This window comes from Hyperolius riggenbachi, chromosome 1 (assembly GCF_040937935.1).
Source record: "Hyperolius riggenbachi isolate aHypRig1 chromosome 1, aHypRig1.pri, whole genome shotgun sequence".
NCBI classification, from domain to species: Eukaryota; Metazoa; Chordata; class Amphibia; order Anura; family Hyperoliidae; genus Hyperolius; species Hyperolius riggenbachi.
The window spans coordinates 690,828,722-690,854,445 of record NC_090646.1 but is presented as its reverse complement, the minus strand read 5'-3'; the positions used below and the strand labels follow the sequence as shown (position 1 = coordinate 690,854,445).

The 25,724-nt window shown below is 53.0% G+C and overlaps 1 protein-coding gene across 2 annotated transcripts in view; it reads left to right on the top strand.

Moving 5' to 3' along the window:
* LOC137561485 (ciliary microtubule associated protein 1A) overlaps window positions 1–25,724 on the top strand; it is a 138,573-nt gene that overhangs the window by 32,160 nt on the left and 80,689 nt on the right. The window contains exons 1-3 of one of the 2 annotated variants that reach the window (XM_068272788.1): window positions 9,635–9,705; window positions 12,829–12,971; window positions 22,682–22,885. In XM_068272788.1, the coding sequence (XP_068128889.1) occupies window positions 12,863–12,971; window positions 22,682–22,885 (313 nt within the window). In that variant the 5' untranslated portion in view covers window positions 9,635–9,705; window positions 12,829–12,862. Of the gene's footprint in view, window positions 1–9,634; window positions 9,706–12,828; window positions 12,972–22,681; window positions 22,886–25,724 lie in introns of those variants that run through there. The other variant, XM_068272785.1, reaches the window with a different exon arrangement.

The window sequence follows — 25,724 nt, the reverse complement described above, 5'->3', positions numbered from 1 at the left end:
TACAGCAGGAACCTACCTACCTAACCTATACTGCAGGCACCTATCTACCTAACCTATACAGCAGTCACATACCTACCTAACCTATACTGCAGGCACCTACCTACCTAACCTATACAACAGGCACCTACCTACCTAACCTATACAGCAGGCATCTACCTAACGCTAACCCAGGCACCTACCTACCTAACCTATACAGCAGGCACCTACCTACCTAACCTATACAGCAGGCACCTACCTACCTAACCTATACTGCAGGCACCTACCTACCTAACCTATACAGCAGTCACATACCTACCTAACCTATACTACAGGCACCTACCTACCTAACCTATACAGCAGGCACCTACCTACCTACCTAACCTATACAGCAGGCATCTACCTAACCCTAACCCAGGCACCTACCTACCTAACCTATACAGCAGGCACCTACCTACCTAACCTATACAACAGGCACCTACCTACCTACCTAACCTATACAGCAGGCACCTACCTACCTAACCTATACAGCAGGCACCTACCTACCTAACCTATACAGCAGGCACCTACCTACCTAACCTATACTGCAGGCACCTACCTACCTAACCTATACAGCAGGCACCTACCTACCTAACCTATACAGCAGGCACCTACCTACCTAACCTATACTGCAGGCACCTACCTACCAAACCTATACAGCAGGCACCTACCTACCTAACCTATACTGCAGGCACCTGCCTACCTAACCTATACTGCAGGCACCTACCTACCTACCTAACCTATACCGCAGGCACCTACCTACCTAACCTATACAGCAGGCACCTACCTACCTAACCTATACAGCAGGCACCTACCTACCTACCTAACCTATACTGCAGGCACCTACCTACCTACCTAACCTATACAGCAGGCACCTACCTACCTAACCTATACAGCAGGCACCTACCTACCTAACCTATACAGCAGGCACCTACCTACCTAACCGATACTGCAGGCACCTACCTACCTAACCTATACTGCAGGCACCTACCTACCTAACCTATACTGCAGGCACCTACCTACCTACCTAACCTATACAGCAGGCACCTACCTACCTACCTAACCTATACAGCAGGCACCTACCTACCTACCTAACCGATACTGCAGGCACCTACCTACCTAACCGATACTGCAGGCACCTACCTACCTAACCGATACTGCAGGCACCTACCTACCTAACCGATACAGCAGGCACCTACCTACCTAACCTATACAGCAGGCACCTACCTACTTACCTAACCTATACAGCAGGCACCTACCTACCTAACCTATACTGCAGGCACCTACCTACCTAACCTATACAGCAGGCACCTACCTACCTAACCTATACAGCAGGCACCGACCTACCTAATCTATACTGCAGGCACCTACCTACCTAACCAATACTGCAGGCACCTACCTACCTAACCTATACTGCAGGCACCTACCTACCTACCTAACCTATACCGCAGGCACCTACCTACCTAACCTATACAGCAGGCACCTACCTACCTAACCTATACAGCAGGCACCTACCTACCTAACCTATACAGCAGGCACCTACCTACCTAACCTATACTGCAGGCACCTACCTACCTACCTAACCTATACCGCAGGCACCTACCTACCTAACCTATACAGCAGGCACCTACCTACCTAACCTATACAGCAGGCACCTACCTACCTAACCTATACTGCAGGCACCTACCTACCTAATCTATACAGCAGGCACCTACCTACCTAACCTATACAGCAGGCACCTACCTACCTAACCTATACAGCAGGAACCTACCTACCTAACCTATACTTCAGGCACCTACCTACCTAACCTATACAGCAGTCACATACCTACCTAACCTATACTGCAGGCACCTACCTACCTAACCTATACAGCAGGCACCTACCTACCTAACCTATACAGCAGGCACCTACCTACCTAACCTATACAGCAGGAACCTACCTACCTAACCTATACTGCAGGCACCTACCTACCTAACCTATACAGCAGGCACCTACCTACCTAACCTATACTGCAGGCACCTACCTACCTACCCAACCTATACAGCAGGCACCTACCTACCTAACCTATACAGCAGGCACCTACCTACCTAACCTATACAGCAGGCACCTACCTACCTAACCTATACTGCAGCACCTACCTACCTAACCTATACTGCAGCACCTACCATCCTAACCTATACTGCAGGCACCTACCTACCTAACCTATACTGCAGCACCTACCTACCTAACCTATACAGCAGGCACCTACCTACCTAACCTATACAGCAGGCACCTACCTACCTAACCGATACAGCAGGCACCTACCTACCTAACCAATACTGCAGGCACCTACCTACCTAACCTATACTTCAGCACCTACCTACCTAACCTATACTTCAGCACCTACCTACCTAATCTATACTGCAGCACCTACCTACCTACCTAACCTATACAGCAGGCACCTACCTACCTAACCTATACTGCAGGCACCTACCTACCTAACCTATACAGCAGGCACCTACCTACCTAACCTATACTGCAGGCACCTACCTACCTAACCTATACTGCAGGCACCTACCTACCTACCTAACCTATACAGCAGGCACCCACCTGCCTAACCTATACTGCAGGCACCTACCTACCTAACCTATACAGCAGGCACCTACCTACCTACCTAACCTATACTGCAGGCACCTACCTACCTAACCTATACTGCAGGCACCTACCTACCTAACCTATACAGCAGGCACCTACCTACCTAACCTATACTGCAGGCACCTACCTACCTAACCTATACTGCAGGCACCTACCTACCTACCTAACCTATACAGCAGGCACCCACCTGCCTAACCTATACTGCAGGCACCTACCTACCTAACCTATACAGCAGGCACCTACCTACCTAACCTATACTGCAGGCACCTACCTACCTAACCTATACTGCAGGCACCTACCTACCTAACCTATACAGCAGGCACCTACCTACCTAACCTATACAGCAGGCACCTACCTACCTAACCTATACAGCAGGCACCTACCTACCTAACCTATACAGCAGGCACCTACCTACCTAACCTATACTGCAGGCACCTACCTACCTAACCTATACTGCAGGCACCTACCTACCTAACCTATACAGCAGGCACCTACCTACCTAACCTATACAGCAGGCACCTACCTACCTAACCTATACTGCAGGCACCTACCTACCTACCTAACCTAAACAGCAGGCACCTACCTACCTAACCTATACAGCAGGCACCTACCTACCTAACCTATACTGCAGGCACCTAACTACCTAACCTATACAGCAGTCACATACCTACTGTAACGATTGTGGGATATCTCCGTGTTCAGCGCACAAAGATGTGCGCTGACACTGCGGAGGTCCTCCACAAGCGTGTCAAGATGCTAGAACCCAGCAAAAGGTGCTACGCACCTGTAGAGGGAAATTCCTGTCGGCAGAGGGCGCTGGGGAGCGCAGAGGAACCAATCCCCTGCACCTCCACAAATGCCAAACAGGAATTGCACGAAGCGCAGAACGCAATCGCAAGAGAGGCGATTGCGAATGAGATTGAGCAAAGGGATAGGTTGTATGTGTGTGCGCCAATCTAGTCGCCACCCCGCGACCGCACACACACACAACAGCAGATATGAAATAGGAACGCGATAGCGAGAGGTGCGATCGCCAGACGTGACACAAGGCAGATCAGAATAGAATACGAGGGTAGCAAAGGCACAGCAAATACAATGAGAATATACAGAAAATAATAAACGCTAGCTAACCGCGAACACCGCACTCATTCGCAACAGTGCAAGCGGTTATGCGCGATCTCCACGTGATAAGCACAATAGAGACAAGCACGCCTAACTAACCATCAACAGACAAACACGAAACAAAGAACGTGAACGCTTGCTTAACGGTTACCTCATCGAGCCTACAGCAAGCGCCCGTATCAGACAAGACAGACAAACGAGAAACAGGAACTAGGCAGAAAGGATCCACCGTTCTTCCGCCAGAGCAAGTGTGATCCAAGCAGGAACACAGATCAGAAAGATCCACAGCCGCTAACGCTAGCGGCTAGTGCGATCTAAACAAGACAGATCAGATGAGGTAGCCGGTAGCAACCGCTGCTCCAGCTTACACTCCAGGAACTCAGATCAGAAGGATCCACAGCCGCTACCGCTAGAGGCTAGTGAGATCCAAACAAGACAGAGCGATTCGCTATCAACCGCCGCTGGTGACAGCGCAATCGCGACAGACAAGACAGGACAGAATAGGCAGTACAAATTATACACAAACTGACTGCACTAACTAGGAATGCAAGGAGCACTCCCCAAGAATTAACTATACTAAGATAGCAGTGGCTGACACTCCAGGTGAGTCCAGCAGGAACAAACCTCTATGAGCAGCAAAGCATTGTGGGACACACATAGTACTTATAGTACACGCCTCCAATGAATGTGGCCAGGCAATTTGCATGACAACATATGCAAATTCCTCAGCAAGCACAAGCTGCAAAACTGACAGAAGGTCTACTTTCCAGAGTCCTGCAGCATGCAGACCTGAATAATGATCAAAAGGCTGCCTGCCTGCGCAGGCAGCTGAGCGGATCGTTACACCTACCTAACCTATACTGCAGGCACCTACCTACCTAACCTATACAGCAGGCACCTACCTACCTAACCTATACAGCAGGCACCTACCTACCTAACCTATACAGCAGGCACCTACCTACCTAACCTATACAGCAGGCACCTACCTACCTAACCTATACAGCAGGCACCTACCTACCTAACCTATACAGCAGGCACCTACCTACCTAACCTATACAGCAGGCACCTACCTACCTAACCTATACAGCAGGCACCTACCTACCTAACCTATACAGCAGTCACATACCTACCTAACCTATACAGCAGTCACATACCTACCTAACCTATACTGCAGGCACCTACCTACCTAACCTATACAGCAGGCACCTACCTACCTAACCTATACAGCAGGCACCTACCTACCTAACCTATACAGCAGGCACCTACCTACCTAACCTATACAGCAGGCACCTACCTACCTAACCTATACAGCAGGCACCTACCTACCTAACCTATACTGCAGGCACCTACCTACCTAACCTATACTGCAGGCACCTACCTACCTAACCTATACAGCAGTCACATACCTACCTAACCTATACTGCAGGCACCTACCTACCTAACCTATACAGCAGGCACCTACCTACCTAACCTATACAGCAGGCACCTACCTACCTACCTAACCTTTACAGCAGGCACCTACCTACCTAACCTATACAGCAGGCACCTACCTACCTAACCTATACTGCAGGCACCTACCTACCTAACCTATACTGCAGGCACCCACCTGCCTAACCTATACTGCAGGCACCTACCTACCTACCTAACCTTTACAGCTGGCACCTACCTACCTAACCTATACTGCAGGCACCTACCTAACCTATACAGCAGGCACCTACCTACCTAACCTATACTGCAGGCACCTACCTACCTAACCTATACTGCAGGCACCTACCTACCTAACCTATACTGCAGGCACCTACCTACCTACCTAACCTATACAGCAGGCACCTACCTACCTAACCTATACAGCAGGAACCTACCTACCTAACCTATACAGCAGGCACCTACCTACCTAACCTATACAGCAGGCACCTACCTACCTAACCTATACAGCAGGCACCTACCTACCTAACCTATACTGCAGTCACCTACCTACCTAACCTATACAGCAGGCACCTACCTACCTAACCTATACTGCAGGCACCTAACTACCTAACCTATACAGCAGGCACCTACCTACCTAACCTATACAGCAGGCACCTACCTACCTAACCTATACAGCAGGCACCTACCTAACCTATACAGCAGGCACCTACCTACCTAACCTATACAGCAGGCACCTACCTACCTAACCTATACAGCAGGCTCCTACCTACCTAACCTATACAGCAGGCACCTACCTATCTAACCTATACTGCAGGCACCTACCTACCTACCTAACCTATACAGCAGGCACCTATCTACCTAACCTATACAGCAGGCACATACCTACCTAACCTATACTGCAGGCACCTACCTACCTACCTAACCTATACAGCAGGCACCTACCTACCAAACCTATACTCCAGTCACTTACCTATCTAACCTATACTGCAGTCACCTAGCTATCTAACCTATACTGCAATCAATTACCTACCTAACCTATACTGCAGTCACTTACCTATCTAACCTATACTGCAGTCACCTACCTATCTAAGCTATGCTGCAATCACTTACATACCTAACCTATACTGCAGTCACCTACCTATCTAAGCTATACTGCAGTCACCGACCTATCTAACCTATACTGTGGGCACCTACCTATCTAACCTATACGGCGGGCACCTACCTATCTAACCTATACTGGTGGCACGTACCTAGCTAACCTATACTGTGGGCACCTATACCGGGCTCCAAGGTGTGTGTTTGGGGGGGGGGGGGGGGGGGGCGATTTTTACATCCTCGCCCTGGGTGAAATTTAGCCTAGAAACTGCCCTGCACACACTCCAGCCATTGAAACAGCGCCGGAGGCGCGGCCTGAAGGTCCTATGAAGGGAGCTGCACGGCGCTGTCTCTCCAAGGACATTGCACGTGAGCAAGCTCCGGTTTTGGCGTGAAACTGCTGTAGTGCCGTCCTGTTCATCCCCTGGTCACCCTTCCCCGCTCACCAGACACCCTCCACCATCCAGGTTTGATGCATCTTTACACTTTGTCAAGCTGTTGCATTTGTGGCTGTATATTGCATACCAAATAAAAGGTCTTAAAGAGACAGGTGCACAGTAATCTTTTTATGAGTCGCAATCTAATCCTACCATAGTCATAAGGTGCCCATACACTCGTCAGATTGGCAGCAGATAGATAAGAAATGCATCTGATGATCTATCTGATGCGTTTTTAGAACATTTTTTACCAGGAAAGAATTCCAATAGATTTCAGTTTGAAATCTATTGAAATTCGATCTGATGGCATTTTTTTGCCATCAGATTTCCATTAAGGCCAATGCAAACTGATAAGCAATCTCATCAGATCGACCTAAATTTTCCATCCTGCCAGTTCGATGGAAATCCATCGAAATCGATCGAAATCGGCCGTCGATCGGTCGATTGGGCAACCGATTTTCAATCGATCGATCGGGATCGATCGATCGGCCAGAAAATCGGCTGAGTGTATGGGCCCCTATAGTCTAATGTCCGACCATATTATTATTATGTATTTATATAGCACTGACATCTTCTGCAGCACATTACAGAGTACATAGTCATGTCACTGACTGTCCTCAGAGGAGCTCACACTCTAATCCTGCCATAGTCATAGTCTAATGTCCTACCATATTATTATTATGTATTTATATAGCACTGACATCTTCTGCAGCACATTACAGAGTACATAATCATGTCACTGACTGTCCTCAGAGGAGCTCACACTCTAATCCTACCATAGTCATAGTCTAATGTCCTACCATATTATTATTATGTATTTATATAGCACTGACATCTTCTGCAGCACTGTACAGAGTACATAGTCATGTCACTGACTGTCCTCAGAGGAGCTCAAGCTCTAATCCTACCATAGTCATAGTCTAATGTCCCCCCATATTATTATTATGTATTTATATAGCACTGACATCTTCTGCAGCACATTACAGAGTACATAGTCATGTCACTGACTGTCCTCAGAGTAGCTCACAATCTAATCCTACCATAGTCATAGTCTAATGTCCTACCATATTATTATGTATTTATATAGCAGTGACATCTCCTGCAGCACATTACAGAGTACATAGTCATGTCACTGACTGTCCTCAGAGTAGCTCACAATCTAATCCTTCCATAGTCACACTCTAATGTCCTACCATATTATTATTATTATGTATTTATATAGCAGTGACATCTCCTGCAGCACATTACAGAGTACATAGTCATGTCACTGACTGTCCTCAGAGGAGCTCACAGTCTAATCCTACCATAGTCATAGTCTAATGTCCTACCATATTATTATTATGTATTTATATAGCACTGACATCTTCTGCAGCACTGTACAGAGTACATAGTCATGTCACTGACTGTCCTCAGAGGAGCTCACAATCTAATCCTACCATAGTCATAGTCTAATGTCCTACCATATTATTATTATGTATTTATATAGCACTGGCATCTTCTGCAGCACATTACAGAGTACATAGTCATGTCACTGACTGTCCTCAGAGGAGCTCACACTCTAATCCTACCATAGTCATAGTCTAATGTCCTACCATATTATTATAATTATGTATTTATATAGCACTGACATCTCCTGCAGCACATTACAGAGTACATAGTCATGTCACTGACTGTCCTCAGAGGAGCTCACAGTCTAATCCTACCATAGTCATAGTCTAATGTCCTACCATATTATTATTATGTATTTATATAGCACTGACATCTCCTGCAGCACTTTACAGAGTACATAGTCATGTCACTGACTGTCCTCAGAGGAGCTCACAATCTAATCCTACCATAGTCCTAGTCTAATGTCCTACCATATTATTATTATGTATTTATATAGCACTGACATCTTCTGCAGCACATTACAGAGTACATAGTCATGTCACTGACTGTCCTCAGAGGAGCTCACAATCTAATCCTTCCATAGTCATAGTGTAATGTCCTACCATATTATTATTATTATGTATTTATATAGCACTGACGTCTTCTGCAGCACATTACAGAGTACATAGTCATGTCACTGACTGTCCTCAGAGGAGCTCACACTCTAATCCTGCCATAGTCATAGTGTAATGTCCTACCATATTATTATTATTATTATTATGTATTTATATAGCACTGACATCTTCTGCAGCACTTTACAGAGTACATAGTCATGTCACTGACTGTCCTCAGAGGAGCTCACACTCTAATCCTACCATAGTCATAGTCTAATGTCCTACCATATTATTATTATGCATTTATATAGCACTGACATCTTCTGCAGCACTTTACAAAGTACATAGTCAGCTCACAATCTAATCTCTACTATAGTCATAGTCTAGTGTAACAAAGCACATATCGGGCAGCATGGTGGTGTAGTGGGTAGCGCTCTTGCCTTGCAGCGCTGGGTCCCTGGTTCAAATCCCAGCCAGGTCAACATCTGCAAGGAGTTTGTATGTTCTCTCTGTGTCTGTGGGGGTTTCCTCCAGGCACTCCGGGTTCCTCCCACATCCCAAAAACATACAGATAAGTTAATTGGCTTTCCCCTAAATTGGCCCTAGACTACGCTACATACATAAACATATGACTATGGTAGGATTAGATTGTGAGCGCCTCTGAGAGACAGTTAGTGACAAGACAATATATACTCTGTACAGCGCTGCAGAAGATGTCAGCGCTATATAAATAATAATATATAGTATAACACAGGCCATATATTGCCTCCAGCACAAGCCGGTGCCTAGCGATGTGTGTTGGTTACCAGGGCTGGCTGTTTGGGATTCGAGGCTTTGTCTGGCTCTTGTAGTGCAGCAATGAATGGAGGAATCTGCTTTGTTTTAGTAACAGTCGGTCAGCCTGGTAACCAGAATCAGGAGGAGACAAAGCTTTATACAGAGCAGAGCTCATTGCAGACTCAGCACTGACTGACCCACATCTGCTGCTGCTGGTAAGTCCCCTCCTCTTACTGGGGTCCCTGCAGAGACCCCCTCATATGCCTTGTACATTCACTACATATCCCAGCTACACCAGTACACTGCAACCTCTCCCAGTGACATCAAGCATCTAATAGGGTAACATCCCATGTACTCATGGACTGTTATATGTTATATTATTGGGTGTTCTCTGCTCCAGATGGATCCTAACTCTCAGAAAGAAAAAAAATGATGAAAGCCTATGTAAATCCTTACTCTACAAAACAGAGGGGCTTTCTTGTAGTTATGTATTTATACAGCACTGACATCTTCTGCAGCACATTACAGAGTACATAGTCATGTCACTGACTGTCCTCAGAGGAGCTCACACTCTAATCCTATTATAGTCATAGTGTAATGTCCTACCATATTATTATTATTATGTATTTATATAGCACTGACATCTCCTGCAGCACATTACAGAGTACATAGTCATGCCACTGACTGTCCTCAGAGGAGCTCACACACTAATCCTACCATAGTCATAGTCTAATGTCCTACCATATTATTATTATGTATTTACATAGCACTGACATCTTCTGCAGCACATTACAGAGTACATAGTCATGTCACTGACTGTCCTCAGAGGAGCTCACACTCTAATCCTACCATAGTCATAGTCTAATGTCCTACCATATTATTATGTGTTTATATAGCACTGACATCTCCTGCAGCACGTTACAGAGTACATAGTCATGTCACTGACTGTCCTCAGAGGAGCTCACACTCTAATCCTACCATAGTCATAGTCTAATGTCCTACCATATTATTATTATGTATTTACATAGCACTGACATCTTCTGCAGCACATTACAGAGTACATAGTCATGTCACTGACTGTCCTCAGAGGAGCTCACACTCTAATCCTACCATAGTCATAGTCTAATGTCCTACCATATTATTATTATGTATTTATATAGCACTGACATCTTCTGCAGCACTTTACAGAGTACATAGTCATGTCACTGACTGTCCTCAGAGAAGCTCACACTCTAATCCTATCATAGTCATAGTCTAATGTCCTACCATATTATTATTATGTATTTATATAGCACTGACATCTTCTGCAGCACTTTACAGAGTACATAGTCATGTCACTGACTGTCCTCAGAGGAGCTCACACTCTAATCCTTTCATAGTCATAGTCTAATGTCCTACCATATTATTATTATGTATTTATATAGCACTGACATCTTCTGCAGCACTTTACAGAGTACATAGTCATGTCACTGACTGTCCTCAGAGGAGCTCACACTCTAATCCTACCATAGCCATAGTCTAATGTCCTACCATATTATTATTATGTATTTATATAGCACTGACATCTTCTGCAGCACTTTACAGAGTACATAGTCATGTCACTGACTGTCCTCAGAGGAGCTCACACTCTAATCCTACCATAGTCATAGTCTAATGTCCTACCATATTATTATTATGTATTTATATAGCACTGACATCTTCTGCAGCACTTTACAGAGTACATAGTCATGTCACTGACTGTCCTCAGAGGAGCTCACACTCTAATCCTACCATAGCCATAGTCTAATGTCCTACCATATTTTTATTATGTATTTATATAGCACTGACATCTTCTGCAGCACATTACAGAGTACATAGTCATGTCACTGACTGTCCTCAGAGGAGCTCACACTCTAATCCTACCATAGTCATAGTGTAATGTCTTACCATATTATTATTATGTATGTATATAGCACTGACATCTCCTGCAGCACATTACAGAGTACATAGTCATGTCACTGACTGTCCTCAGAGGAGCTCACAATCTAATCCTACCATAGTCATAGTCTAATGTCCTACCATATTATTATTATGTATTTATATAGCACTGACATCTTCTGCAGCACTTTACAGAGTACATAGTCATGTCACTGACTGTCCTCAGAGGAGCTCACACTCTAATCCTACCATAGCCATAGTCTAATGTCCTACCATATTTTTATTATGTATTTATATAGCACTGACATCTTCTGCAGCACATTACAGAGTACATAGTCATGTCACTGACTGTCCTCAGAGGAGCTCACACTCTAATCCTACCATAGTCATAGTCTAATGTCCTACCATATTATTATTATGTATTTATATAGCACTGACATCTCCTGCAGCACTGTACAGAGTACATAGTCATGTCACTGACTGTCCTCAGAGGAGCTCACACTGTAATCCTACCATAGTCATAGTGTAATGTCCTACCATATTATTATTATGTATTTATATAGCACTGACATCTCCTGCAGCACATTACAGAGTACATAGTCATGTCACTGACTGTCCTCAGAGGAGCTCACACTCTAATCCTACCATAGTCATAGTCTAATGTCCTACCACACTATTATTATGTATTTATATAGCTCTGACATCTCCTGAAGCACATTACAGAGTACATAGTCATGTCACTGACTGTCCTCAGAGGAGCTCACACTCTAATCCTACAATAGTCATAGTCTAATGTCCCCCCATATTATTATTATGTATTTATATAGCACTGACATCTTCTGCAGCACATTACAGAGCACATAGTCATGTCACTGACTGTCCTCAGAGGAGCTCACACTCTAATTCTACCATAGTCATAGTCTAATGTCCTCCCATATTATTATTATGTATTTATATAGCACTGACATCTTCTGCAGTACTGTACAGAGTACATAGTCATGTCACTGACTGTCCTCAGAGGAGCTCACACTCTAATCATACTATAGTCATAGTCTAATGTCCTACCATATTATTATTATGCATTTATATAGCACTGACATCTTCTGCAGCACATTACAGAGTACATAGTCATGTCACTGACTGTCCTCAGAGGAGCTCACACTCTAATCATACTATAGTCATAGTCTAATGTCCGACCATATTATTATTATGTATTTATATAGCACTGACATCCTCTGTGTAGTGCCATGTATGCAGTGCTGTACTGTGTAACAAGTGCTATAGCAAAAGCAGTGAAGCATACTTTGCATTCTCTGTATGCTTCACACAGCAGGCTTATCTCTGGGTCTCTCCCTGGACTGAAATCAATCTCTATATTTATTATTGATTATTGATCTTCTCTACTCTCTCTCCCTGTTTAGTGCTTGCAGGCTTGCTGCTGGACATTCGTGCAGTATGACCACTGAAGTACAGATCGGCCCATGGAGGCCCCACAGACCCCGCGGACCAATCGCAGCGCTATACAGCAGCCCCGGCCCCAAGTACGGCCTCCCCGGGAACACAGGTAACCCCTCCTACTACTGGGGGTAACCCCTCCCACTATTGGGGAGTGCAGCCCATGAGTTGGTATCGCAGCTTGTGCAGGAAATGAGGTACATAACATGTGGTGTCGCAGTTCCCATATTGCTGGATAGGAAAGGGGCGGAGCAGTGCTTTTCGGGGCGCTGCTAGATTTGGGAGCAGACGGCGCTGCCATAGACTATAATAGGAATCACAACTGAGCATGTTGGCAGCGTCAGAAGACGGAGCCGAGGTTCCCTAAAATCACAATAATTAGGCCTCCAGCAATAACTGGAAGCCGAATGATATCATTCCCCCGCTATCCATGGCGGCCTGGAGGGGGAATAGTAATTACCACGGCCGGGACTTGTGCAGAAGCAGCAGGATCAGCCATATACCGGCTGTATCCTGCGCCCAAGTCTACCGGTGCCGATATCATTCCCCCGCTATCCATGGCGGCCTGGAGGGGGAATAGTAATTACCGCAGCCGGGACTTGTGCAGAAGCAGCAGGATCAGCCATATACCGGCTGTATCCTGCGCCCAAGTCTACCGGTGCCGATATCATTCCCCCACTATCCATGGCGGCCTGGAGGGGGAATAGTAATTACCACGGCCGGGACTTGTGCAGAAGCAGCAGGATCAGCCATATACCGGCTGTATCCTGCGCCCAAGTCTCCTGCGCCGATATCAAATGTATGCAAAAGGACTTATGCGCTGTGAATGAAAAGACGGAGGGGCCCCTCTGGTGACATCTACAGTAATGGCAGGTGGATGAGCCACGTGGTTGGCGGTAGTGAGCAACGTTGGGGTAGAAGAGTGGAAGAGAAGGGGGACAGAGTGGAACCTAGGGGGCATGGCCTTCATGCAGAGAAGCCACGCCCCTGTGAGAATTAATCAGAATGTAGCACTGGGAGGTATTTCTGCACAAAATTACTGATTACTGATCCTGGCCTGACAGCCAGCAAAGGGCTCGGAGGGCATCAGATCCTGTCTCCTGGCAGCCAGCAGAGAGTTGTGGGGGCAGCAGATCCTGTCATGGCAGCCAGCAGAGAGCTCGGAGGGCAGCAGATCCTCTCCTGGCAGCAAGCAGAGTGCTCCAGGGGCAGCAGATCCTGTCCTGGCAGCAAGCAGAGTGCTCCAGGGGCAGCAGATCCTGTCCTGGCAGCCAGCAGAGAGCTCCGGGGGCAGCAGATCCTGTCCTGGCAGCCAGCAGAGAGCTCCGGGGGCAACAGATCCTGTCCTGGCAGCCAGAAGAGAGCTCCGGGGGCAGCAGATCCTGTCCTGGCAGCAAGCAGAGAGCTCCGGAGGCAGCAGATCTTGTCCTGGCAGCCAGAAGAGAGCTCCGGGGGCAGCAGATCCTGTCCTGGCAGCCAGCAGAGAGCTCCGGAGGCAGCAGATCTTGTCCTGGCAGCCAGAAGAGAGCTCCGGGGGCAGCAGATCCTGTCCTGGCAGCCAGCAGAGAGCTCCGGGGGGAGCAGATCCTGTCCTGACAGCCAGCAGAGAGCTTTGGGGTAAGCAGCTCCCATCCTGGCAGCCAGCAGAGGTCTCTGGGCTCAGCAGATCCTGTGTCAGCAGCCAGCAGAGAGCTCCGGGAGCAGCAGATCCTGTCCTAGTAGCCAGCAGAGAGCTCAGGGGGCAGCAGATCCTCTCCTGGCAGGCAGCAGAGAGCTCTGGGGGGCAGCAGATCTTGTCCCGGCAGCCAGCAAAGAGTTCCAGGGGCAGCAGATCCTGTCCCAGCAGCCAGCAGAGAGCTCTGGAGGCAGCAGATCCTGTCCTGGCAGCCAGAAGAGAGCTCCGGGGGCAGCAGAACCTGTCCTGGCAGCCAGGAGAGAGCTCTTGGGGCAGCAGATCCTGTCCTGTCAGCCAGCAGAGGTCTCTGGGTTCAGCAGATCCTGTCCCGGCAGCCAGCAGATAGCTCTGGGGGCAGCAGATCCTGTCCTCGCAGTCAGCAGAGAGGTCCGGGGGCAGCAGATCCTGTCCTGGCATCCAGCCCAGAGCTCGGGGGGCAGCAGATCCTGTCCTCGCAGCCAGCAGAGAGCTTCGGGGGCAGCAGATCCTGTCCTGGAGCAAGCAGAGAGCTCCGGTGGGCAGCAGATCCTGTCTCGGCAGCCAGCAAACAGCTCCGGAGGCAGCCGATCCTGTCCTGGCAGCCAGCAGAGAGCTCCGGAGGCAGCAGATCCTGTCCTGGCAGCCAGCAGAGAGCTCCGGAGGCAGCAGATCCTGTCCTGGTAGACAGCAGAGGTCTCTGGGCTCAGCAAATCCTGTCCCAGCAGCCAGCTGAGAGCTCCACAGGCTGCAGATCCTGTCTCCTGGCAGCCAGCAGAGAACTTGGAAGGCAGCAGATCCTGTCCTGTCAGCCTGCAGAGCGCTCCGGGGGCAGCAGATCCTGTCCTGGAAGCCAGCAAAGAGCACCGGGGGCAGCAGATCCTGTCCCAGCAGCCAGCAGAGAGCTCCGGGGGCAGCAGATCCTGTCCTGGCAGCCATCAGAGAGCTTGGCAGGCAGCAGATCCTGTCCTGGCAGCCAGCAGAGAGCTATGGAGGCAGCAGATCTTGTCCTGACAGCCAGCAGAGAGCTCCGGGGGCAGCAGATCCTGTCCTGGCAGCCAGCAGAGAGCTTCGGGGGCAGCAGATCTTGTCCTGGCAGCCAGCGGAGAGCTCCGGGGGCAGCAGATCCTGTCCTGGCATCCAGCCCAGAGCTCCGGGGGCAGCAGATCCTGTCCTGGCAGCCAGCAGAGAGCTTCGGGGGCAGTAGATCCTGTCCCAGCAGCCAGCAGAGGTCTCTGGGCTCAGCAGGGATCAACAGGGAGCAGGCTGGTGTTTTACTTTGTGCTCTGGTTGAACTCGATGGACATATGTCTTTTTTTAAACCCAAATAACTATGTACTATGTAGCAGATCCTGTCCCAGCAGCCAGCAGAGAGCTACGGGGCAGCAGATCCTGTCTTGGCAGCCAGCAGAGAGCTCTGGGGGCAGCAGATCCTGTCCCTGCAGCCAGCAGAGAGCTCCGGGGGCAGCAGATCCTGTCCCAGCAGCCAGCAGAGAGCTCAGGAGGCAGTAGATCCTGTCCCAGCAGCCAGCAGAGGACTCTGGGCTCAGCAAATCCTGTCTCCTGGCAGCCAGCAGAGAGCTCCGGGGGCAGCAGATCCTGTCCTGGCAGCCAGCAGAGAGCTCCGGAGGCAGCAGATCCTGTCCTGGCAACCAGCAGAGCGCTCCGGGGGCAGCAGATCCTGTCATGGCAGCCAGTAGTGAGCTCCAGGGGCAGCAGATCCTGTCCTGGTAGACAGCAGAGGTCTCTGGGCTCAGCAAATCCTGTCCCAGCAGCCAGCTGAGAGCTCCACAGGCTGCAGATCCTGTCTCCTGGCAGCCAGCAGAGAACTTGGAAGGCAGCAGATCCTGTCCTGTCAGCCTGCAGAGCGCTCCGGGGGCAGCAGATCCTGTCCTGGAAGCCAGCAAAGAGCACCGGGGGCAGCAGATCCTGTCCCAGCAGCCAGCAGAGAGCTCCGGGGGCAGCAGATCCTGTCCTGGCAGCCATCAGAGAGCTTGGCAGGCAGCAGATCCTGTCCTGGCAGCCAGCAGAGAGCTATGGAGGCAGCAGATCTTGTCCTGACAGCCAGCAGAGAGCTCCGGGGGCAGCAGATCCTGTCCTGGCAGCCAGCAGAGAGCTTCGGGGGCAGCAGATCTTGTCCTGGCAGCCAGCGGAGAGCTCCGGGGGCAGCAGATCCGGTCCTGGCATCCAGCCCAGAGCTCCGGGGGCAGCAGATCCTGTCCTGGCAGCCAGCAGAGAGCTTCGGGGGCAGTAGATCCTGTCCCAGCAGCCAGCAGAGGTCTCTGGGCTCAGCAGGGATCAACAGGGAGCAGGCTGGTGTTTTACTTTGTGCTCTGGTTGAACTCGATGGACATATGTCTTTTTTTAAACCCAAATAACTATGTACTATGTAGCAGATCCTGTCCCAGCAGCCAGCAGAGAGCTACGGGGCAGCAGATCCTGTCTTGGCAGCCAGCAGAGAGCTCTGGGGGCAGCAGATCCTGTCCCTGCAGCCAGCAGAGAGCTCCGGGGGCAGCAGATCCTGTCCCAGCAGCCAGCAGAGAGCTCAGGAGGCAGTAGATCCTGTCCCAGCAGCCAGCAGAGGACTCTGGGCTCAGCAAATCCTGTCTCCTGGCAGCCAGCAGAGAGCTCCGGGGGCAGCAGATCCTGTCCTGGCAGCCAGCAGAGAGCTCCGGAGGCAGCAGATCCTGTCCTGGCAACCAGCAGAGCGCTCCGGGGGCAGCAGATCCTGTCATGGCAGCCAGTAGTGAGCTCCAGGGGCAGCAGATCCTGTCCCGGCAGCTAGCAAAGAGCTCTGGGCCTAGCAGATCCTGTCCTGGCAGCCAGCAGAGAGCTCCACAGGCTGCAGATCCTGTCCCGGCAGCAAGCAGAGAGCTCCGGGGGCAGCAGATCCTGTCCTGGCAGCCAGCAGAGCGCTCCGGGGGCAGCAGATCCTGTCATGGCAGCCATTAGTGAGCTCCAGGGGCAGCAGATCCTGTCCCGGCAGCTAGCAAAGAGCTCTGGGCCTAGCAGATCCTGTCCTGGCAGCCAGCAGAGAGCTCCACAGGCTGCAGATCCTGTCCCGGCAGCAAGCAGAGAGCTCCGGGGGCAGCAGATCCTGTCCCAGCAGCCAGCAGAGAGCTCTGGGCTCAGCAGATCCTGTCCTGGCAGCCAGCAGAGAGCTCCACAGGCTGCAGATCCTGTCCCGGCAGCAAGCAGAGAGCTCCGGGGCAGCAGATCCTGTCCTGGCAGCCAGCAGAGCGCTCCGGGGGCAGCAGATCCTGTCCTGGCAGCCAGTAGTGAGCTCCAGGGTCAGCAGATCCTGTCCCGGCAGCCAGCAAAGAGCTCCGGGGGTAGCAGATCCTTTCCCAGCAGCCAGCAGAGAGCTCTGGGCCTAGCAGATCCTGTCCTGGCAGCCAGCAGAGAGCTCCACAGGCTGCAGATCCTGTCCCAGCAGCAAGCAGAGAGCTCCGGGGGCAGCAGATCCTGTCCTGGCAGCCAGCAGAGAGCTCCACAAGCTGCAGATCCTGTCCCGGCAGCAAGCAGAGAGCTCCGGGGGCAGCAGATCCTGTCCTGGCAGCCAGCGAAGGACTCTGGGCTCAGCAGATCCTTTCCCGGCAGCCAGCAGAGAGCTCCACAGGCTGCAGATCCTGTCCCGGCAGCCAGCAGAGAGCTCTATAGGCTGCAGATCCTGTCCCAGCAGCCAGCAGAGGACTCTGGGCTCAGCAGATCCTGTCCTGGCAGCAAGCAGAGAGCTCCGGGGGCAGCAGATCCTGTCCCAGCAGCCAGCAGAGGACTCTGGGCTCAGCAGATCCTTTCCCGGCAGCCAGCAGAGAGCTCTATAGGCTGCAGATCCTTTCCCAGCAGCCAGCAGAGGACTCTGGGCTCAGCAGATCCTTTCCCGGCAGCCAGCAGAGAGCTCCACAGGCTGCAGATCCTGTCCCGGCAGCAAGCAGAGAGCTCCGGGGGCAGCAGATCCTGTCCTGGCAGCCAGCAGAGGACTCTGGGCTCAGCAGATCCTGTCCTCGCAGCCAGCAGAGAGCTCCAGGGGCAGCAGATCCTGTCCCAGCAGCCAATAGAGAGCTCCGGGGACAGCAGATCCTGTCCTGGCAGCCAGCAGAGAGCTCCACAGGCTGCAGATCCTGTCCCAGCAGCCAGCAGAGAGCTCCGGGGGCAGCAGATCCTGTCCTGGCAGCAAGCAGAGAGCTCTATAGGCTGCAGATCCTGTCCCAGCAGCCAGCGAAGGACTCTGGGCTCAGCAGATCCTTTCCTGGCAGCCAGCAGAGAGCTGCACAGGCTGCAGATCCTGTCCCGGCAGCCAGCAGAGGACTCTGGGCTCAGCAGATCCTTTCCCGGCAGCCAGGAGAGCGCTCTGGGGGCAGCAGATCCTGTCCCAGCAGCCAGCAGAGAGCTCTATAGGCTGCAGATCCTGTCCCAGCAGCCAGCGAAGGACTCTGGGCTCAGCAGATCCTTTCCTGGCAGCCAGCAGAGAGCTGCACAGGCTGCAGATCCTGTCCCGGCAGCCAGCAGAGGACTCTGGGCTCAGCAGATCCTTTCCCGGCAGCCAGCAGAGAGCTCCACAGGCTGCAGATCCTGTCCTGGCAGCAAGCAGAGAGCTCCGGGGGCAGCAGATCCTGTCCCAGCAGCCAGCAGAGGACTCTGGGCTCAGCAGATCCTGTCCTGGCAGCCAGCAGAGAGCTCCACAGGCTGCAGATCCTGTCCCGGCAGCAAGCAGAGAGCTCCGGGGGCAGCAGATCCTGTCCCAGCAGCCAGCAGAGGACTCTGGGCTCAGCAGATCCTTTCCTGGCAGCCAGCAGAGAGCTCCACAGGCTGCAGATCCTGTCCTGGCAGCAAGCAGAGAGCTCTATAGGCTGCAGATCCTGTCCCGACAGCCAGCAGAGGGCTCTGGGCTCAGCAGATCCTGTTCTGGCAGCCAGCAGAGAGCTCCGGGGGCAGCAGATCCTGTCCTGGCAGCAAGGAGAGAGCTCTGGGGGCAGCAGATCCTGTCCCAGCAGCCAGCAGAGGACTCTGGGCTCAGCAGATCCTTTCCTGGTAGCCAGCAGAAAGCTCCAGGGGCAGCAGATCCTTTCCTGGAAGCCAGAAGAGAGCTATGGATGCAGCAGATCCTGTTCTGGCAGCCAGCAGAGAGCTCCGGGGGCAGCAGATCCTGTCCTGGCAGCAAGGAGAGAGCTCTGGGGGCAGCAGATCCTGTCCCAGCAGCCAGCAGAGGACTCTGGGCTCAGCAGATCCTTTCCTGGTAGCCAGCAGAAAGCTCCAGGGGCAGCAGATCCTTTCCTGGAAGCCAGAAGAGAGCTATGGATGCAGCAGATCTTGTCCTGGCAGCCAGCAGAGAGCTCCGGGGACAGCAAATCCAGTCCTGGCAGCAAGCAGAGAGCTCCGGGGACAGCAAATCCTGTCCCGACAGGCAGCAGGGAGCTCGGGAGGCAGCAGATCCTGTCCCAGCAGCCAGCAGAGAGCTCTGGGGGCAGAAGATCCCTGACCGGCAGGAAGCAGAGTGCTCCAGGAGCAGCAGATCCTGTCCTGGCAGCCAGCAGAGAGCTCCGGGGGCAGAAGATTCCTGACCGGCAGGAAGCAGAGTGCTCCAGGAGCAGCAGATCCTGTCCTGGCAGCCAGCAGAGAGCTCCGGGGGCAGCAGATCCTGTCAAGGCAGCCAGCAGAGAGCTCTGTGGGAAGCAGATCGTGTCTTGGCAGCCAGCAGAGAGCTCTGGGGGCAAAAGATCATGTTCTGGCAGCCAGCAAAAAGCTGTGGCTCTAGGGGGCAGCCAATCCTGTCCCGGCAGCCATCAGAGAGCTCTGGGGACACCAGACCCTAACCTGGCAGCCAGCAGAGAACTAGGGGGCAGCAGATTTTGTCCTGGAAGCCAGCGATGAGATCCAGGGGCTGCAGATCCTGTCCCAGCACCCATCAGAGAGCTCAGCAGACAGCAGATCCTGTCCTGGCCGTCAGCAGAGAGCTTGAGGAGGCAGCAGATCCTGTCCTGGCAGCCAGCAGAGAGCTCTGGGGGCAGCAGATCCTGTCATGGCAGCCATCAGAGAGCTCCGGGGGCCGTATATCTTGTCCTGGCAGCCAGCAGAGAGCTCGGGGAGGCAGCAGATCTTGTCCCGGCAGCCAGCAGAGGTTTCTGAGCTCAGCAGATCTGGTCCTGGCAGCCAGCAGATGTCTCTGGGCTCAGCAGATCCTGTCATGGCAGCCAGCAAAGAGCTCTGGGCTCAGCAGATCCTGTCTAGAGATGTAGCGAACTGTTCGCCGGCGAACGGTTCCAGGCAAACTTTGGGGGTTCGCGTTCGTCTGCACTAGGCGAACTTTTGCGAAAGTTCGATTCGCCCCATAATGCTCTATTGAGCAAAACTTTGACCCTCTACATCACAGTCAGGAAGCACATTATTGCCAAACACACTGCTCGAGGCCCGCCCCCCCTCCAAGCAAGGTCCTTATACCATTTGAATCACTTGTCTGCCTACACTAATTAGTTAAGGGACAGCTGCTACACACTCTGCTAGGGAGATTTTAATTAGCCTCTTGTGGGACCCTCCTCCTACCGGAGGGAGGAGGGTCTCATCTGCCAGGGAATTCCAGTATTTCAAAAACCAGCTTATATACCATGACAGGGATTTGAACCCAGGTCTCAGTGTATGGTAGGCAACTAACATATCCATTATACCACCAACACTACTAGCTGAAAGTAGCTGAAAGTAGCTGAAAGTAGCTGAAAGTAGCCTAGCATGTACCATTTATGCTCAATGCAAGAGAAAAATTAGACAAGACAAATAACATTTATATCACACTTTTCTCCTGGCAGACTCAAAGCACTAGAGCTGCAGCCACTAGGGCGCACTCTATAGGCAGTAGCAGTGTTAGGAAGACTTGCCCAAGGTCTCCTACTGAATAGGTGCTGGCTTACTGAACAGACAGAGCTGAGATTTGAACTCTGGTCTCCTGTGTCAGAGCCCTTAACCATTACACCATGCAGCCACTGCTTATGGATATGTAGCCAGACATGGCCTTGTCTTTTGTGTTCAACAGTTGTCAAGAGAAAAATTAGACAAGATAGCAGTGTTAGGAAGACTTGCCTAAGGTCTCCTACTGAATAGGTGCTGGCTTACTGAACAGACAGAGACGAGATTCAAACCCTGGTCTCCTGTGTCAGAGGCAGAGCCCTTAACCATTACACCATGCAGCCACTGCTTACGGATATGTAGCCAGACATGGCCTCAGCAGATTCTGTCCTGGCAGCCAACAGAGAGCTCCGGGGACAGCAGATCTTGTCCTGGCAGTTAGCAGAGAGCTCGGGGAGGCAGCAAGTCCTGTCCCGGCAGCCAGCAGAGAGCTCTGGGGGCAGGCAGCAGATCCTGTCCTGGCAGCCAGCAGAGAGATCTGGCTCTAGGGGGCAGACAATCCTGTCCCTGCAGCCAGCAGAGAGCTCTGGGGACACCAGACTCTGTCCTGGCAGCCAGCAGAGAGCTCAGGGGCAGCAGATCCTGTCCTGGCAGCCAGCAGAGAGCTCTGGGGGCAGCAGATCCTTTCCTGGCAGCCAGCAGAGAGCTTGGGGGGCAGCAGATCCTGTCCTGCCAGCCGGCATAGAGCTCGGGGGGCAGCAGATCCTGTCCTGGCAGCCAGCAGAGAGCTCAGGGGCAGCAGATCCTTTCCTGGCAGCCAGCAGAGAGCTGTGGGGGCAGCAGATCCTTTCCCAGCAGCCAGCAGAGAGCTCTGGGGGCAGCAGATCCTGTCCTGGCATCAGCAGAGAGCTCGAGAAGGCAGCAGATTCTGTCCTGGCAGCCAGCAGAGAGCTCTGGGGGCAGCAGATTCTGTCCCTGCAGCCAGCAGAGAGCTAGGGGGCAGCAGATCCTTTCCCAGCAGCCAGCAGAGAGCTCGGGGGGCAGCAGATCCTGTCCTGGCAGCCAAAAGAGAGCTCTGGGGGCAGCAGATCCTGTCCCGGCAGCCAGCAGAGAGCTCGGAGGGCAGCAGATCCTGTCCTGGCAGCCAAAAGAGAGCTCTGGGGGCAGCAGATCCTGTCCCGGCAGCCAGCAGAGAGCTCGGGGGGCAGCAGATCCTTTCCCAGCAGCCGGCAGAGAGCTCGGGGGCAGCAGTTCCTTTCCTGGCAGCCGGCAGAGCTACAAAGGTTACCTGATTTCCTGGATAAATGATGATTGTCTTTTGTGTCATGCAGGTTACGTCCAGCACGATCCCTCAAAGTACCGGGCACCCGCCTTTAGCTTTGGAACTCGCAGGTTCCGGTTTGTTGATGACTGTTCCCCGGGGCCCGGGTATCTGGTGCCAGCTAATATCACCATCAAGGGCAAAGATGGCACACCAGCATATTCTATATATGGAAGACCCAGGGACCTCAACAGTTTCAGGACTCCAGGACCAGGTACTGAGGGGGTGGGCTGAGCAAGGGACCAGGTACTGAGGGGGATGGGCTGAGTAGGGGACCAGGTACTGAGGGGGTGGGCTGAGCAAGGGACCAGGTACTGAGGGGGTGGGCTGAGCATGGGACCAGGTACTGAGGGGGTGGGCTGAGAATGGAACCAGGTACTGAGGGGGATGGGCTGAGAATGGAACCAGGTACTGAGGGGGTGGGCTGAGCATGGGACCAGGTACTGAGGGGATGGGCTGAGAATGGAACCAGGTACTGAGGGGGATGGGCTGAGAATGGGACCAGGTACTGAGGGGGACGGGCTGAGCATGGGACCAGGTACTGAGGGGGTGGGCTGAGCATGGGACCAGGTACTGAGGGGGTGGGCTGAGCATGGGACCAGGTACTGAGGGGATGGGCTGAGCAGGGGACCAGGTAGTGAGGGGATGGGCTGAGCAGGGGACCAGGTACTGCGGGGGATGGGCTGAGCATGGGACCAGGTACTGCGGGGGATGGGCTGAGCATGGGACCAGGTACTGAGGGGATGGGCTGAGCATGGGACCAGGTACTGAGGGGTGGGCTGAGCATGGAACCAGGTACTGAGGGGGTGGGCTGAGCATGGGACCAGGTACTGCGGGGGATGGGCTGAGCATGGGACCAGGTACTGAGGGGATGGGCTGAGCATGGGACCAGGTACTGAGGGGGATGGGCTGAGCATGGAACCAGGTACTGAGGGGGATGGGCTGAGAATGGAACCAGGTACTGAGGGGGTGGGCTGAGCAAGGGACCAGGTACTGAGGGGATGGGCTGAGCATGGGACCAGGTACTGAGGGGGTGGGCTGAGCATGGGACCAGGTACTGAGGGGGTGGGCTGAGCATGGGACCAGGTGCCGAGGGGGTGGGCTGAGCATGGGACCAGGTACTGAGGGGGTGGGCTGAGCATGGGACCAGGTACTGAGGGGATGGGCTGAGCAGGGGACCAGGTAGTGAGGGGATGGGCTGAGCAGGGGACCAGGTACTGCGGGGGATGGGCTGAGCATGGGACCAGGTACTGCGGGGGATGGGCTGAGCATGGGACCAGGTACTGAGGGGTGGGCTGAGCATGGAACCAGGTACTGAGGGGGTGGGCTGAGCATGGGACCAGGTACTGCGGGGGATGGGCTGAGCATGGGACCAGGTACTGAGGGGATGGGCTGAGCATGGGACCAGGTACTGAGGGGGATGGGCTGAGAATGGAACCAGGTACTGAGGGGGTGGGCTGAGCAAGGGACCAGGTACTGAGGGGATGGGCTGAGCATGGGACCAGGTACCGAGGGGGTGGGCTGAGAATGGGACCAGGTACTGAGGGGGTGGGCTGAGCATGGGACCAGGTACTGAGGGGGTGGGCTGAGCATGGGACCAGGTGCCGAGGGGGTGGGCTGAGCATGGGACCAGGTGCCGAGGGGGTGGGCTGAGCATGGGACCAGGTACTGAGAGGATGGGCTGAGCATGGGACCAGGTACTGAGGGGGTGGGCTGATCATGTAACCAGGTACTAAGGGGGATGGGCTGAGCATGGGACCAGGTAGTGAGGGGGTGGGATGGGCATGGGACCAGGTACTAAGGGGGATGGGCTGAGCATGGGACCAGGTAGTGAGAGGGATGGGCTGAGCATGGGACCAGGTACTGAGAGGGATGGGCTGATCATGTAACCAGGTACTAAGGGGGATGGGCTGAGCATGGGACCAGGTAGTGAGGGGGTGGGCTGAGCATGGGACCAGGTACTGAGGGGGGGGGATGTGCTGAGCATGGGACCAGGTACTAAGGGGATGGGCTGAGCATGGGACCAGGTACTGCGGGGGATGGGCTGAGCATGGGACCAGGTACTGAGGGGATGGGCTGAGCATGGGACCAGGTACTGAGGGGGATGGGCTGAGCATGGAACCAGGTACTGAGGGGGATGGGCTGAGAATGGAACCAGGTACTGAGGGGGTGGGCTGAGCAAGGGACCAGGTACTGAGGGGATGGGCTGAGCATGGGACCAGGTACTGAGGGGGTGGGCTGAGCATGGGACCAGGTACTGAGGGGGTGGGCTGAGCATGGGACCAGGTGCCGAGGGGGTGGGCTGAGCATGGGACCAGGTACTGAGGGGGTGGGCTGAGCATGGGACCAGGTACTGAGGGGATGGGCTGAGCAGGGGACCAGGTAGTGAGGGGGATGGGCTGAGCAGGGGACCAGGTACTGCGGGGGATGGGCTGAGCATGGGACCAGGTACTGCGGGGGATGGGCTGAGCATGGGACCAGGTACTGAGGGGTGGGCTGAGCATGGAACCAGGTACTGAGGGGGTGGGCTGAGCATGGGACCAGGTACTGCGGGGGATGGGCTGAGCATGGGACCAGGTACTGAGGGGATGGGCTGAGCATGGGACCAGGTACTGAGGGGGATGGGCTGAGCATGGAACCAGGTACTGAGGGGGATGGGCTGAGAATGGAACCAGGTACTGAGGGGGTGGGCTGAGCAAGGGACCAGGTACTGAGGGGATGGGCTGAGCATGGGACCAGGTACCGAGGGGGTGGGCTGAGAATGGGACCAGGTACTGAGGGGGTGGGCTGAGCATGGGACCAGGTACTGAGGAGGTGGGCTGAGCATGGGACCAGGTGCCGAGGGGGTGGGCTGAGCATGGGACCAGGTACCAAGGGGGTGGGCTGAGCATGGGACCAGGTACTGAGAGGATGGGCTGAGCATGGGACCAGGTACTGAGAGGATGGGCTGAGCATGGGACCAGGTACTGAGGGGGTGGGCTGATCATGTAACCAGGTACTAAGGGGGATGGGCTGAGCATGGGACCAGGTAGTGAGGGGGTGGGATGGGCATG